At 32.6% G+C, this 14145-nt stretch overlaps 1 protein-coding gene across 7 annotated transcripts in view; it reads left to right on the top strand.

Moving 5' to 3' along the window:
- LOC121672769 (diphthine--ammonia ligase-like) overlaps window positions 1–14145 on the top strand; it is a 90869-nt gene that overhangs the window by 31635 nt on the left and 45089 nt on the right. For all 7 annotated transcript variants that reach the window (XM_042045594.1, XM_042045592.1, XM_042045593.1 and 4 more), the window contains exon 4: window positions 12050–12123. In XM_042045594.1, coding sequence (XP_041901528.1) covers window positions 12050–12123 — 74 coding nt within the window. The remainder of the gene's footprint in view (window positions 1–12049; window positions 12124–14145) is intronic.

Below are 14145 nucleotides of genomic sequence, written 5' to 3'. Positions count from 1 at the left end.
TGTGGACCCGCTGTACTGAGTGTAGCAATCTTGCAATACATCTAACATGCTTTTACTAAGGGGTAATACTGCATTATTTGTTCAGGGTATATTTTTAGTTCCTTACCTTTATTGATTGATTCTAATTAATAAGCTCTAAATATCTAATGTAGAAGTGTTTCTATTGTAAGTGGGAGAATGTTATCCTTAAGAATGTATTATTAAGCTACTGTTCTGCCAAATTACCATATCTGAGCAAAAGTAGACATGGACAACTTTTATAGAAATACGACTTTATGTGGCTGAAGCTGAAAATGTGAAATGTCTGAAATACGATCATTCAGCACATGTATATTGAACTGAAATCATATAGGAAAATATTTGTTTCTGTTGTGACAAGAAAATATTTGGAAGAACCCTTGATTCTTCCTGCTGAGTAGCTCAGTGAAGAGAAAGATTTGATTCTTCAGGTAAACTTTCTTAAATTTGTCAGCATAATTTGATATTGTTTTGGAATGCTTCTCTTAAGACTTGGAATCATTGCTATCATTTTAGTAATGCAAGGTGACCTTGTCTGTTTTTCAAACACAGTGATGGAAAAATAATCCAAACAAAGGCACTTTATAAGAGAATCAAACCTGAAAATCAGTGTGGCATTTTGTGCTCCTCTGTAATCTGGGAAAGACTTTATTGAAAGTTGCAATATTTTCATCAATAAGACCAAATAATGTCATAAATGAGTGGCATAAAATAACACTAAGTATGCAAAGAATTCTGTTTGTTTCACTCAAGAAGTTTAAATCCTCAAAGAATTTTTATTATGGGAAGTGCAGTGAAGACACTGTCGTTTTGAAACCATAATTATTGTGTCAATACTTAAATTTGAAGAGGATCACTTCCAAAAATTAGAAAAAAATGTATAACAATGTAGAAAATGAGGGGTTGGTTTTTAAAGAATATTTTATCAGAATAGTTTTAATTATGTATAGGCTATAGAAGAATTTGAAAATCATGAGTATGCCTTCATTTAATTCAGTTTTATTCCCTGTTTCTTTTTCATATGATTTCTTGGATCTAGTTATTTAGACAAGAGAAAAATACAAACCTTACCATAGCAACTTAGTTTGATGAAACAAACATCTGGTGTTATGTTGTTGAGATTCCTAACAGTTTTAAATTATTTCAAACCCTGCTGACTTTTGGAGAAGTAACAAAAATGTTGAAGATTAAAGGAGGATTCATGAGGTTTCTGTTCCAAGTACAAAAAGAAAGAGGCTTTTCTTTTGGATTTGTGTTTTCAATAGACTGTTTTCCTCCAGCATAATGTTTTAGAAAGTCCTGTGTTCTGCTTTTATGTAAGGAGTAGTGATTATAAGATCAGAAGATCTGATTATTGCCAGTACAGATAATAAGAATATTTCTGAGTTTATCTAAGACATTTTGTCATTGGGAAAAATTGAAATTTGCAGTATTTATTAGAGATTTTCTGTGAGTTTTTATGTACTTAAGAGTCCATGCCAAGATTATCTGCTTCTAGGAGTAATAGCAGCATAATGATTTAGTAGTTTGAAAACGTGTATATGAAATTCTGAAGAAGTTTTTAGAGGGACACAGTTTACCAACAAATGTGCACATATAGCAGAACAAGTGACATTGTTTCATGCAGGAAATTTTCAGGTGAAAATTATCCGCCTTTCTTGCCAGCTGAATTTTTTTTTTGTCCATAGTGGCCTACAGTTCCCCATTAGAGCAATACCAAATAAAATGCAGTAAATCTTACTTCCTCAAGCATGCTTTTCTTCTCATACATTCATGATCAGGTAATTTCACATTCCAATAACTTGTGCCACTATAATAATATTTGCTATAATACTTCTTCTGTATTAAAAAAAGACTTTGGCACTTGAGAGAAGGTATCATTTTAAACTAAAAAACCTGTGAAGACAGTGAAAGCCACAGGATTTTTAAATTTGTCAACGGTTAAAAATTTTGAATTTATTAATCAGTTAATTACTCTGCATGTACTTCAGTGTTACAGTTTTTGTGACAATTCAGGAATGATTGCAAGTATTTTGCATCTTCACATTATAAATTAGTTATAAAGTATGTTCATGTTACTAGTAGACATGGCTCAGCATAGGTGTAGATGTGAATTAGCTGTTTTTAAGAGTCTAAGTTAAAAATCTGCAGATTTACTATAAAATGTCTGCTTTTTCATCAAGGGACTCTGCGGTTAAAACTTTGTTTTTCATGTCTGTCATACTGCGTATTTTTTATTCAAGTACTTCAGATTACTGAATGCGGTCGATATTTCAGGCAAGTGGTAATGAAGATTTTTGATTGTGTTTGCATGACTTGTTCAAATACTGCATTGATAACTTTTTATCTTGATCAACCTTAAGTGAAAATTTATTTTTCTTACAGAATGTGATATTTTGCTTCAGTACAGTATGCTCCAGGTGTTATTTCTTCAAGTCTAGTTGGTGAAAAGCTAAGTTTGACAATTTTTGATGGAGAGTCTGATTTACAAATGCTTTCAGGAGCTCTATTCTACAAATACTGGACATTTCAAAGGCTGAACATTCAGTACTATGAAAAGATATTCTCTAAATGGTAAATGTTTGTACAGTTCTTTGGAGTTGAAGTCATAAGAAGAATATAAGCAAATTTTCCTGTTGAAAGTATTTTTCCTTTTAAAGTAAGTAGAGTTCACTGGCAATGTGAGAATGCATGTATATGTGAAAGTGTGAGGGTGCGAGTGTATTTGTATATCAGTGCACGTTACGCAGATTTCATTAACTATGTAATGCAGTTTTGAAAGATGTAGTATATGGGAGAATGAATTTATCTAAATGTATATAAATATATCTACTTGTCAGACTTGTTAGTGCCAGTGAAATTGACTTATTTAACAGTAAATTCTTACATTATTTAGAATGTGTAAAAATAAGCATGACCTTACTGTCACGTTGGCATATCTGAGAGTTAGTTTAGACAAATAAAAATAATTTTTTTTTTTTTGAAATTTCTTTACAAGAAAACATAAGGGAGAAAAAGAAGATTTGGTTCTAATGGACAAAATAGCTCATTTTCATTTAAGACATGTTTTTCTTCCATAGTTCTGACCCTTGTGCTGTTGTATGTGGTAAAAGACCTAAAAAAGGAAAAGTAGGTATCATATCATGCCTACAGTAGCTTTACTTTCTCAAAAAGGACTGTTTGCTCATAGAATTACTAGCAAGAATCAAGATACTTACATGCCTTAGTATTTGCCAGCATGTGTTCTGAACTACTTCATTTAATAACATTGCTTTGACAATACTCATATAGAAATAAATGAGACTAGGCAATTCTTGTATGACATTTTCCTAGAGTAGCTTCCCTTAGTGGGAGTCTGTTAATGACTTGAACGACCCAAACCATGGTTTGTACCTCAGGTACCCAGAGCAGTAGAGTCTGTTCATAGTTTTGTAGATGCTGCACTGGATCCTTGTTTTGTTGGTCTTCCTTGTGGAGGAGTACCGTGCCACTAGCATCTAGAAGTGGTTTGTATGGAGGCTATGTGGTCAAAGCAAGGGGAAAAGGCCTTGTGTCTATATTCAAGAATTTAGTTTATCAAAGCTGGCTTTTGGCTCTTACAGTTTGTTAAAGATACTATTTAAATAAAGAAACCCAAAAGTGAAATTTTGCCTATCTGAGGCCAGAGGATTATGCAAGTGAACTGAGTTTCATTATCTAAATCATGAAACTTCTCTTAACTAGAAGCATACAAATTAATATTTTTGACCTTTCTCTTGATTCGCTAAGTGGTTTGTCTTCAGCAAGACATTGATCTTGCACATAATAATATAGACCAGTACCTGCCCTCATAACACAAATACCTTTTTTTACTTTTTTTCATTCTGAAGAACTTCTATATGATCATGTATGTTGGTATGTTGAAAACCTAACTTTTAAATCTGATCACAGTGTTTGACTACTAATTCTAGATGAATATAACTGCTCTTAATCACCAGCACTTAAAATATCCAGTCTAGCATCAGAACAGAAACATTTATGGTTACTTGACTGTTTTGTAGTTGTTCACTGGCATCTTGTTATGGTGTAATGTCATTTATTTAATCTGGAGTTGACCGTTCATGTTAATTTTGGCTATTAAATTAAGTAATCCGTCTTTGTTGAGGTAATTTTGTAAATAAGATTTCCCGAAAGAAGTGTCTGCAGGCAAGTTTGCTCTGTAATTATTTGAATATTTAAGAGCTGGAAGTCCCAAAGGTGAAGCAGACATTTATTTGAAACCAATTCTCTGCACAAAATACAATTATAAAAAAAGTATATATTTTTTATTCAGCTGGAGACTTTTGCTTCATAGCTACAAGACTTCGTAGCCTATGTGGATGGAATGTAGGCCTCAGTTAACAGTTACTCAGTTAACAGGTATAAGGAAAACAAAAGCAGTTCTAGAGAAAACTCTTTAGGTTGCCTTTACAATAGTGGATCTCTGTTGATTTTTATTCTACATAGTATTCTATGTTTTTTGATAAATATGTGTAACTATATTAAATTTTACAAAATGCTTATTAGGTTTAGTATGAAATTTTTTAACTGGAAAAATGAATCTATCAATCTAAATTAAATAATTCAGAAAAAAAATCTTGTGAAATAGTATGGAATCTAAAATGATATAGTAATTTTATTGTAGTCTATGAAAATACTTAATATATAATATAAAACATTAATTCATTAATGAATGCTTTCTAATTTCTAAGACTAATTGTTCACTCTGTAAATGCAGCTACATGGAAAATCAGTATATCAGGAAAACTTGAATTTAGGGTGTGGTATATGACTATAGTGGAAGATTTTTCCTGGTTTTCCATTTCTCCCGTTTAGAATGTAATTCTAGCCTTTTGAACTGCAGTATTTCAATACACTTCTGTTTGATATTAGACTTGGAGTGTGATATTTCTGTCTCTTTTGCTCTCTTTCTTTTTTCCTTTGCTGTGGTGTGCGTATGCGCAAACAAACGTGTGCCTGCACCGTCTTCCTCAATGTTTGTCACATCCAGGTAGTAAGAGTACCATATACTAATTAAATGTGTTTCTTGTGAGATTGTAATCAGACCCTAAAGGTGCCACTACACTGAATTAATAGATTTTGTGTGTGTGTGTGTGCAGTGTTTCAGTAATTGCATTTGTAAAACTCTTGAAGTTAGGCCATCAGTTTTGCTTAAAGGTAGGTGGTAGGGTGTCTGTGTCCTATGAAGGGCATTTGTACAAATGTATCTAATTAGCTCTTAAAGTAGATTAGTTACATAGCATTATTGCCTTGTATAGATACCATTATTCAGTAATTTACTTCCAAAGAAAGTTGAAATAAGTCCGCTGTAGACTTCTGAAATTCACAGTGAGAGTGTTCACACAGGGCTTTATAAATCCACATTATACATTATATTCCCACCCGTTTTTGGAAATACTTTTTCCTGAGGAATGAAGGCATGAGATATATGTGTTTTGAGGTCCCTGTGTGGAAGACAGGAAAGTCCCAGATGATGTGTAGTGATCTGCAATCACTAAGATGATCTATGTGATTCGTAGCTGGTCTGCAGAGCCTTACCAAATAAGTGGGTTTTCAGTTTGACATAGAGTTATTATATCCTTATGTCTCAGGAATATTTCCATACTGTCTTTGATTACTTGCAGCTGCATCTGACAGACATATCAAAGCTTAGAAAAAATCACATACTCTGTTTGAAATCACTATAATCAGTGATCTTAGAATGCTTCACAAATTATAAGGCAAAACTCACATTTAAGAGTTTTCCACTCAAATAATTGTAGAAGCCTGAAAGTCCTGTTACTAGGGTATATATTGTCAGTCACACACTTGCAAATATGTTGTGCTTTAGAAGTTTTGCAACTGTATGGTAATCATTATTTAGACACAAATAACCTTAAACATTAGTTTAAGTATGGATAACAGTTTTCAGTTATTCATACAAGCTTTAAGAAGAATGTTAATTGGAAAGACAATTTCATGTAGAGACTGTATTTTATATCTTGGTCATAAAAAATGAACTCTTGTGGCAAAGCTGTGAAGCACATGTTAAAAATTATATCTAGTTTAACCATTCTTCAGCTATTTATAGTTCATTTTCTTACAAAGATCTGTTCTACACAGTACATTTTTAGGGATATTCTGCATTTTTCTGACTGGCAGCGCTCAAATTTTCTTGCAATGCATGTGAATAGGCATATACAGGCACAGGTCTAGTACTTCCTTTTCATTGTTATTATTTTGGCTGTTGTATGCAGTATTTCATTTAAGATAGACATTATTAAGGTGGTGAATAGTGCTGTGCAGTGAGATGCTTAGCAGTAACCTTTACTCATAATGTGATATTGTCTGTATGTCTTATTTTGTTCAGCTTTCTCTGGCACTGATGAAGCCTAAGGCTGCTGTTTCTTTGAGTTGCTGATAATTTTTTATCTGATTAACTGACACATTTAGTTGAAATCAGACACAGCCCTTAGGCTGGGCATGGATTTAATTTAAAAAGTATCAAAGGTTTGCACTGTGTGGTGTTTAATCATCATGTTTATCAGGCAAAGAAAAATTACCGGAAGGACCATAGGGAGAGGGTTATCTTAAGGAGCAGTAACTTGGGAAATTGATAATAACTCTGAGGTAATTTACAGCTAACTTTTACATTCATTAATATAACATTTCCCACTAATAGTTACAGTGCCTGTAATATACTAATTAAATTGAAAACATTAGCACTAATTTTCTTTTTGCTGAACTCTGAAAGGGTCGGGTAAAGACATTAAAATATGAAATGATAGAAAACCTCCCTACTGATACTACCGCAATAAATTTTTTACTTACTAGTAGAATACTTCTACCAGTATTGTATGCTACAATGCATATGAAATAATTTCCTCAGATTACTGTTATTATCAATAATTGAAAAAAAATCAAAATTAAATTAACTGTGCTAGTATAAATTAATCTTACCTCTCTTTTTCTTTTCCTTCAGCTGTGAAGCTGTCTGTTAGAATTGCACATGGATATAACAGAGGCACCTTAAAAACAGCAGTGATGTTTTGGAACTTTCACAAAACTGTTATATTTTTTATACTATTTCCTGATAGGAGATGCAGCTAACAGTAGTCTATGATACACAAAGAGCAGCAATTTTGAATTTTGTTGTTCATTAAACTGTTGAAAATAATAAATAACTTTAAAACTAGGACGCCTTAAACATAAATTGTATGTTTTAATACAGTTACAGTTGCAAAGATCAATTAGCTGTTCTAACACAGTTGTTCATGAAGATTATTGTTCTTGTCCTGTGAACAGGAATAAATTTACTCTTATAACAAGACATACAATTATGGTATAATTTCACTTACTGTTAAAACATAGCTAATAATTATCTTAGGTACATTAAAAAAAAGCTGTTAAAAATGTGTTGTTTAGTTGGTTTTCAACAGTTTATTTTTCTACCTGCCTTTTGAAATGAGTATTTTTGGTAGCTCTAAAGGGGAAAAATAAGTTTTAAAATGTCATATGGAAAGTAAAACTTTGCTAGCATTTGTATACATTTGTGTTTAGCATCTGGTTTTATGTATACATTGCATATTTTGTGTTGTAGTACTTTGTGACAGAGTATATTGTACTGAGTATAAGCGCTTTCTGAATTACCCAAATATTCCAGAGAAGCAACTTAGTTTTATTTTAGAGTAGCTTATTGCACTGGAAACATATTAGTAAAGTTTAACATAGGTCAATAATCTCTTAAACTAACAGTACATGATGTTTTTTTAAAAAAATAATTTTAAAAATCCACTCAACCCAAGAAAAAAACACCCTTCCGTATGAACTTTCCTCTGATGTTTTTCTGTTATCTGTTACTTTTTGTATGATACAATATGTAACATCTTTCCTTCTGAATTGTCCCAAGTTCACTTCCTCAGCTTCTGAGTTCAGTGCGGATCCCTGATCTTTACCTGCAGATTTCAGCTTGGTTTACCGTTGCTGAGTGCAGTTTTGTGAACATGCTTTTAATTGTACCAAACCTGATCAGATTCCACATTAGAAGTGAAGGCACTATTGATTCTGGGATGGATTCTCTGCTAACCGTGATCAACTCTTAGTCAAACTAAATGCCATCTGTTTGCAAGGTGTCCAATAACTCTTTCAATACCTAAGAATAAGTCCAGTGAAGAAGTAGCTTTCAGTTAGTACTCTTTGCATGCTTCAAGTGCCGAGCTGAATATACTGTGGGGCAAGGCTTTATGTAAACTGTCCAGTTGAGGAGTTTATGAACGTTATTAGACCATATTTTTTTCTGTTCTGCCTCATACTCCATCCTTCTTCCTTTCAAGTCTTCTTATTTCTTGAATGTGTGCCATTCTAGCCTTAATTTGTTGAACTGGGCAAAATAAGGGGATTGAATTTATTCCATTTCATGGAATAGTTGTCCTATTTCAAAGCATGTATTAAGTATATTAGTGTTTCTCCTTGTGGAAGCTGTTGTCTGGACAGTGATGAAAGTTAGTATTTGCTCTTTACCATCAGAAGAACTGAATGAAGAGATGGTGATAAATAACTACCTGTGATAAGTTTTTAAACATGAATTATAACCACAACTGCAAAATGACATGATGTACTGCCATTTCAAAAAACAATTAAAACTTACGTATTATCAAAGGAAATAAACTAGAATAAGTGCAGACAATCATCTGTGTTACTATTTAAATCAGATTTAATGTAAGTTGTAATCAAGCAGCCAATAGTAGCCTTGTTTTTGCATTACTAACATCAAGATGTATTGCATACATGTGTACGTATTTATGTGTTTGTGTATTCATAAACATACACATCCAATGTGTTACAGATTTGTATAGTAATAAACACCCAAGCAACCTCAAAACAAAACCTATGAGTAATCTTCTTGATGCATAAGTTTCAAGTTTAGGCCATTGTTTCAATGGTCATTTAGAATAAGTTCTGTGACCTTCTGTCGCTTTTTAAATTCCATTACCATAGCATGATTTTGAAATTTACTAGGACTCATGACTAGAATTTTTTAAATCCCAAACAAGTAGGTCTGTGCAACAGTTCATTTTAGTATAGAAGTATTGTGTTTGTATAAGAACAGAATATTTAAGTCTCTACTTATATTTACTTTTAATTTGAGGGAGTTTTCTTAGCAAGTATCTTTGCTGATGCATATATTTTGTCAGAACTTGAAAAACAGAACGAATAAAAAATATGTTTATGGCTCTGTGAGCTTGTTAAAAATGTGTTGGGCAAGTCAGTTGTAATCTCCATGGTTGAACAGGAGATTCTGTAAATATGTCTATTTGGGAAATCAGATTTCACTGCATGTTTGTTTATTATGAGGATACCATCTTTTTCTTTGAAGTTTCTGATAGAGTTACTCTCTTAGATGTCTCATCCAACTATTTATTTCCCATTCTGAGAGAAATTAGAGTGTACATAGTGCATATATATATCATGAAATATAATGAAAACTATTGTAATTACAGATCTGCAATGCATTATAATAAATATTATGATGATATTGAACATCTTATTTGTTTTGATGAGGTAAGAGAAATATGTTATTAAACAGGTTGCTCAGAAAAGTTGTGGATGCCCTATCACTGGAAACGTTCAAGGCCAGGTTGTATGGGTCTTTAACTCAACTGTTCAGTGATTCTGTGATGAAAGAATGTGGAAAACTGTGTATGATATATGTATTTATGTAGCCATAGAGATTAATCTACTTGTGAGACAGCAGTTGTATACCCTTCTGTTTGCTTGTATCAGATACTTCAAAAACATTATTTACTGAACTTAGTTGATGGCATAGTTTGCCTCTGGTAACTTAGAACAGTGATGAATTAGTAACATAAACAAAAACATAGGTAATATTTTTGGACATGTTGGTCAATGTCTGCACATTGTGACAGAGGACATTTTGAAGGAATTGCTAGGGTTATTATTTTTACATAAAAATAAAAACAAACAGTATTTATCTGATATGTTTTCCAAGACTGTTACACAATTTTCTAACCTTTTTAAAAAAACTTTGAAGAATGCAACTTACGTGCAGTTTTAGCAGTACAAGTAGACTGCATATCAAAATAGCATGAAACAAAGGAGTATGGAAAAATCATTTTAGATATACTTGAAGATTTGAGAAGGCTTCATGAATTAGTTGATCAAATTTATTTAAAGAAAACTCTGCTTGCACAACTGTGTTAACTTTTTAAGAAATGTAATTGTATATGGGTGAGTTGAGTAAATTGAAGTATCTGTGATCTAAAGTATAAAGTATCTTTATCCTAAAAAGATCTTTGAAAAATTGCAGAGAAAGCTCAAAGGGAAGCAGAAATAATATTGTATGGATAATAGTAATAATAATAATGATAGTAATTATTTGATCCATCATTGGATAATGAATGAATGACACATAAAACTATTCTTTTTCAGTACTATTACATCTGGATATATGAGAAGCATCAACCTGAACACTGTTCGATTCGGCATTAAGCTTCATATTAATGGATATATCCATTAATGACATAGGGAAATACGTAACTTGAATAGATATATATTTTTAGATTACTATATGTAGGAATTTTGATAAATACAGTGACTCTTACATCTGAAGTGTAGATGGGTGTGAATAACTTAGGAATTTTGTTGGACAAATATGAAGTGAGAATTAATGTAAAGAATAAGATGACAGATTGAGGGAAGAATATCCCAGACAGGCATAAACCAGAACATTTTTCACTATATTATAATTTTGAATAAAACACCCTCTGCATAATTTTATTGATAAGAAACAGGAACTGAATTTTAAATTCAGCAGCACAGCAGGCAAAGACTGATTTGATTTTGAAATTCATAACAATGCTGTCATTTCACTTGGGCTATGATTCAGGTAAATGATTTACCTAGATTGCCAAGGATAACTGCTTATCCTTTGTTCCCCACCTTAGTTAGGCAGCTGATGTGCATGTTGCAGTCAGAATTGTTCCAACCTTTACTAGGCAAAAACTCCTGGTACACTCAACGATGCTTCACCATCCAGCTGATACAGTCAAGGGGCACTTCACTGCTCAGCTTGCTTAGTCAAGGCTTAGCTGGAGTTCCTAAGATCATAGAGTAGGCCAAAAGAGAAAGGCAGGGGCAGGATGCATCATCACAGGTATATAATAGAAAATTTTGTTTTAAAATCTTGCTGTAAACTTCACAGGATTGTGAACAGGCCCAGAAAGTAAGTCATGCTGTGTAGTTATGATCGACCTTGGTTAAAAGAGAAAAACAACTTTTACCGAAGTCAAGATAGAGAAAAGTTTAGAAAAAGAAAGTTCAGCATGTTGATTGGGACTCAAGCAACTTAAAAATGCAAGAGCTCACAAAATACTGGAACTATGTGCATTTTGAAATGTTACATTCTCAGTGGGTTTACAAGAAAAAATAAAGTGCTGTTTGTTGGCTTAGGTAATTTAAATGAAACAGAGAAAACGTGTCTTGGAAAACCTTTTTTTATAGAAGAATTTTTAAAAGGTGATGTTGAGTAGTTTTCTTTTCTGGTGTTAGGATAAAAAGAGTAATCTCACACTCTGTTGTGCTGCATACCATGGCAAATACTAACAATTCAGTTAATTGTATGTTGTATGTTGCTGATAATTATTTGTAGGTGGGATAGCTAACACCTCACTTATAGTGAAAAGCTGGAAGGAATTTTCAGGATGTCTGGAAAACTTCAGGATAATCTGTTACATCTGATACTTTTCAGTTATCTTGGTTATTTCTTCTCTAGAATGGTAGTTGCGTCAAGAAGACTGTGCTAGAGTAATAAGCATGTAGTAGGTCAGCTGAGCTGCTGTCTTCTGTGCAAGATCTGTACTCCAGCCTATTCTATTCTGTGTACTGGACACAGAAAAAAAAATATTCTTGGTTGATTCTGCAAGTACAGATACTGAATCTCTACAGCGTAAACCATTATATACTGCTGTCATTAATATTCCATGTCTTTTTTCAGGACAAAGAAGGAGTGGAGGGTGTATCTGTGGGAGCCATTCTTTCTGACTACCAGAGAATTCGAGTTGAAGATGTGTAAGAAAATATTAATCTTTTTCAGTACATACATTCTGGAAAATACTCATTTGTTTTCTAACTCAAATTTAAAGCAGAGACAGTTGCCTGATTTCTCGTGTTCTGTGATACCGAATGCATTCTGTTCATTAATATATGTATTTATTTTTTCTTTCCTTTTCTTTCCTGTTTTTCCCCCCTGAAACCATGTGTTCATTAGTAAAAATCTAGTAGAGACTATACCAGAGTTTTTGATTGCTCTTCAGATCTCTCTTCATCTGTTGAAAATACTCTGAGTTTTGGTATGAAAATAGTTGAGTAGGTTCAGTTCTTTGATTTCAACAGAAAGGTCACTCAGTTCCAATGACTGCAGTGTTGTGGTCAAGTCCCTCTATTTTTCACCAGAGTTTTAATATAGAGGAACATCCTGTGACTTGTTATCAGGAAATAAATACAAGAGAATCCTTACGTGCACGTCTTCCCGGAATTCCTTAAAATCTAACATTTGTTATTATTAATCAGGAGCTTCCATTTGTCATTTCTATTGTCTACAATCTAAAGTCTATATAGATTGTGATTCTTTTAAGAGTCTTAATTAACAAAGAGGATTATGTAATGGTAATTGTGTCTGTTATGTAGGCCAATATTTGATGTGAAACAGATTTTCACTATATATGTCTGATGAAATGCAAAACTACCTTGTGTTAAAAATTAATTATAGTTTCATGAGTTCATTAATTATTTGTTGATGATGAAAGCAAATATCTGGAACGTGTGTTGGGATGCCAACTCAGCTCATGTCAGCTCGTTACAGAGCACGTTTGCTTTCTTTACAGTTTACATAGATAAATTGCAGTCAGAAATAACTCCTTCCTTTTTCTTTTCCCTTATACTTAAACATTTAAATAATTGCCTCTCATGTTAGTAGGATAAAAAAAGATCACTTTTGTTGATGGTGAGTTTTACATCTTTACCACAGCTAAAGGATTGACAGGAAATCATAATATTTCAAGCAGACGTGATTATTTCCAAGGTTGTGCAGTGGTAAAATACTTCACGTTGATCTGTAGATTTAGCCCTTGCAATAAGGTTGTTTCATATGAACGGTCCCAGTTACTTGGATTCAGCTAATTTTTTAGCTGAAGTTAGGCACCTAAGTGAACTACTTTACATTCAGAGCTGCTAAATATTTCTATTAAAAAACCTGGTGCTCTGTTAAAACATTTGAAAGTAATAAGTAATAAGAAAACCAGTCAGATTATGTGAGTGCTAACTATGCATTTACATGTCAACATTAAACATACATTTAACTATAAAGTCTTGACAATCATAATAGTGGGTCTATCTAACGTGAAGGAATGCCCATATATGTGAGAAAGACCATGAATTAGAAAAAACATGGTAATTGACAAATAAATGTAAATCTTAAGTGCTCTGAAGTAGTCCCATAGTTAAATGTTTTAAGTTTTTCAGAGCTAGACCTTACACATTTAATCACAAACTGATGGATCTTGAAAATTTACAGAAGCGTTACCTATCAATAATGCAAATTAGTGATTCTCTAAATGTGATAAACAATCAAATGTTGTGTATCAAATGCTGTCTATACATGCTATGTATCAAATTATTAACTTTACAGTAACAAGTTGTTAATTTGTATCACAAGCTGTATATATTTTCTTGAATTATTCTTTTCCTTGGGTGTTGATCCAAATCACAGCAACAAATTCAGCATATTGTACTAGGACATATGCCACATTTATCACAGAGCAGTAACTCTGGCCTTAGCTGTGTTCACAAAAGTGGTGACTTCCTAAGGTACTAATTGCTTTGTGTCCCAAAAGGTTTAGGAACGTGTTTTATGGCTTTACTTGTGTTCTCGTGCAGATCCGTTTACTTCAGTGAGTTGCATCTTACTTAGATGAATTATAGTCAGAACAAGCGTATTTCTTTTTTTTTTTTAATATATATATTAGACTTAATGTTTATAATGAAAGATACGAATAGTAAAGTATTGTAATTGAAATTATGGAATAAAAATTA

Source organism: Corvus kubaryi, unplaced genomic scaffold, assembly GCF_017639235.1.
Source record: "Corvus kubaryi isolate FWS band 111438036 unplaced genomic scaffold, C.kubaryi_AGA036_p1.0 64949, whole genome shotgun sequence".
NCBI classification, from domain to species: domain Eukaryota; kingdom Metazoa; phylum Chordata; class Aves; order Passeriformes; family Corvidae; genus Corvus; species Corvus kubaryi.
The sequence above is the reverse complement of the archived record's forward strand: the minus strand, read 5'-3'. Positions and strand labels throughout refer to the sequence as shown.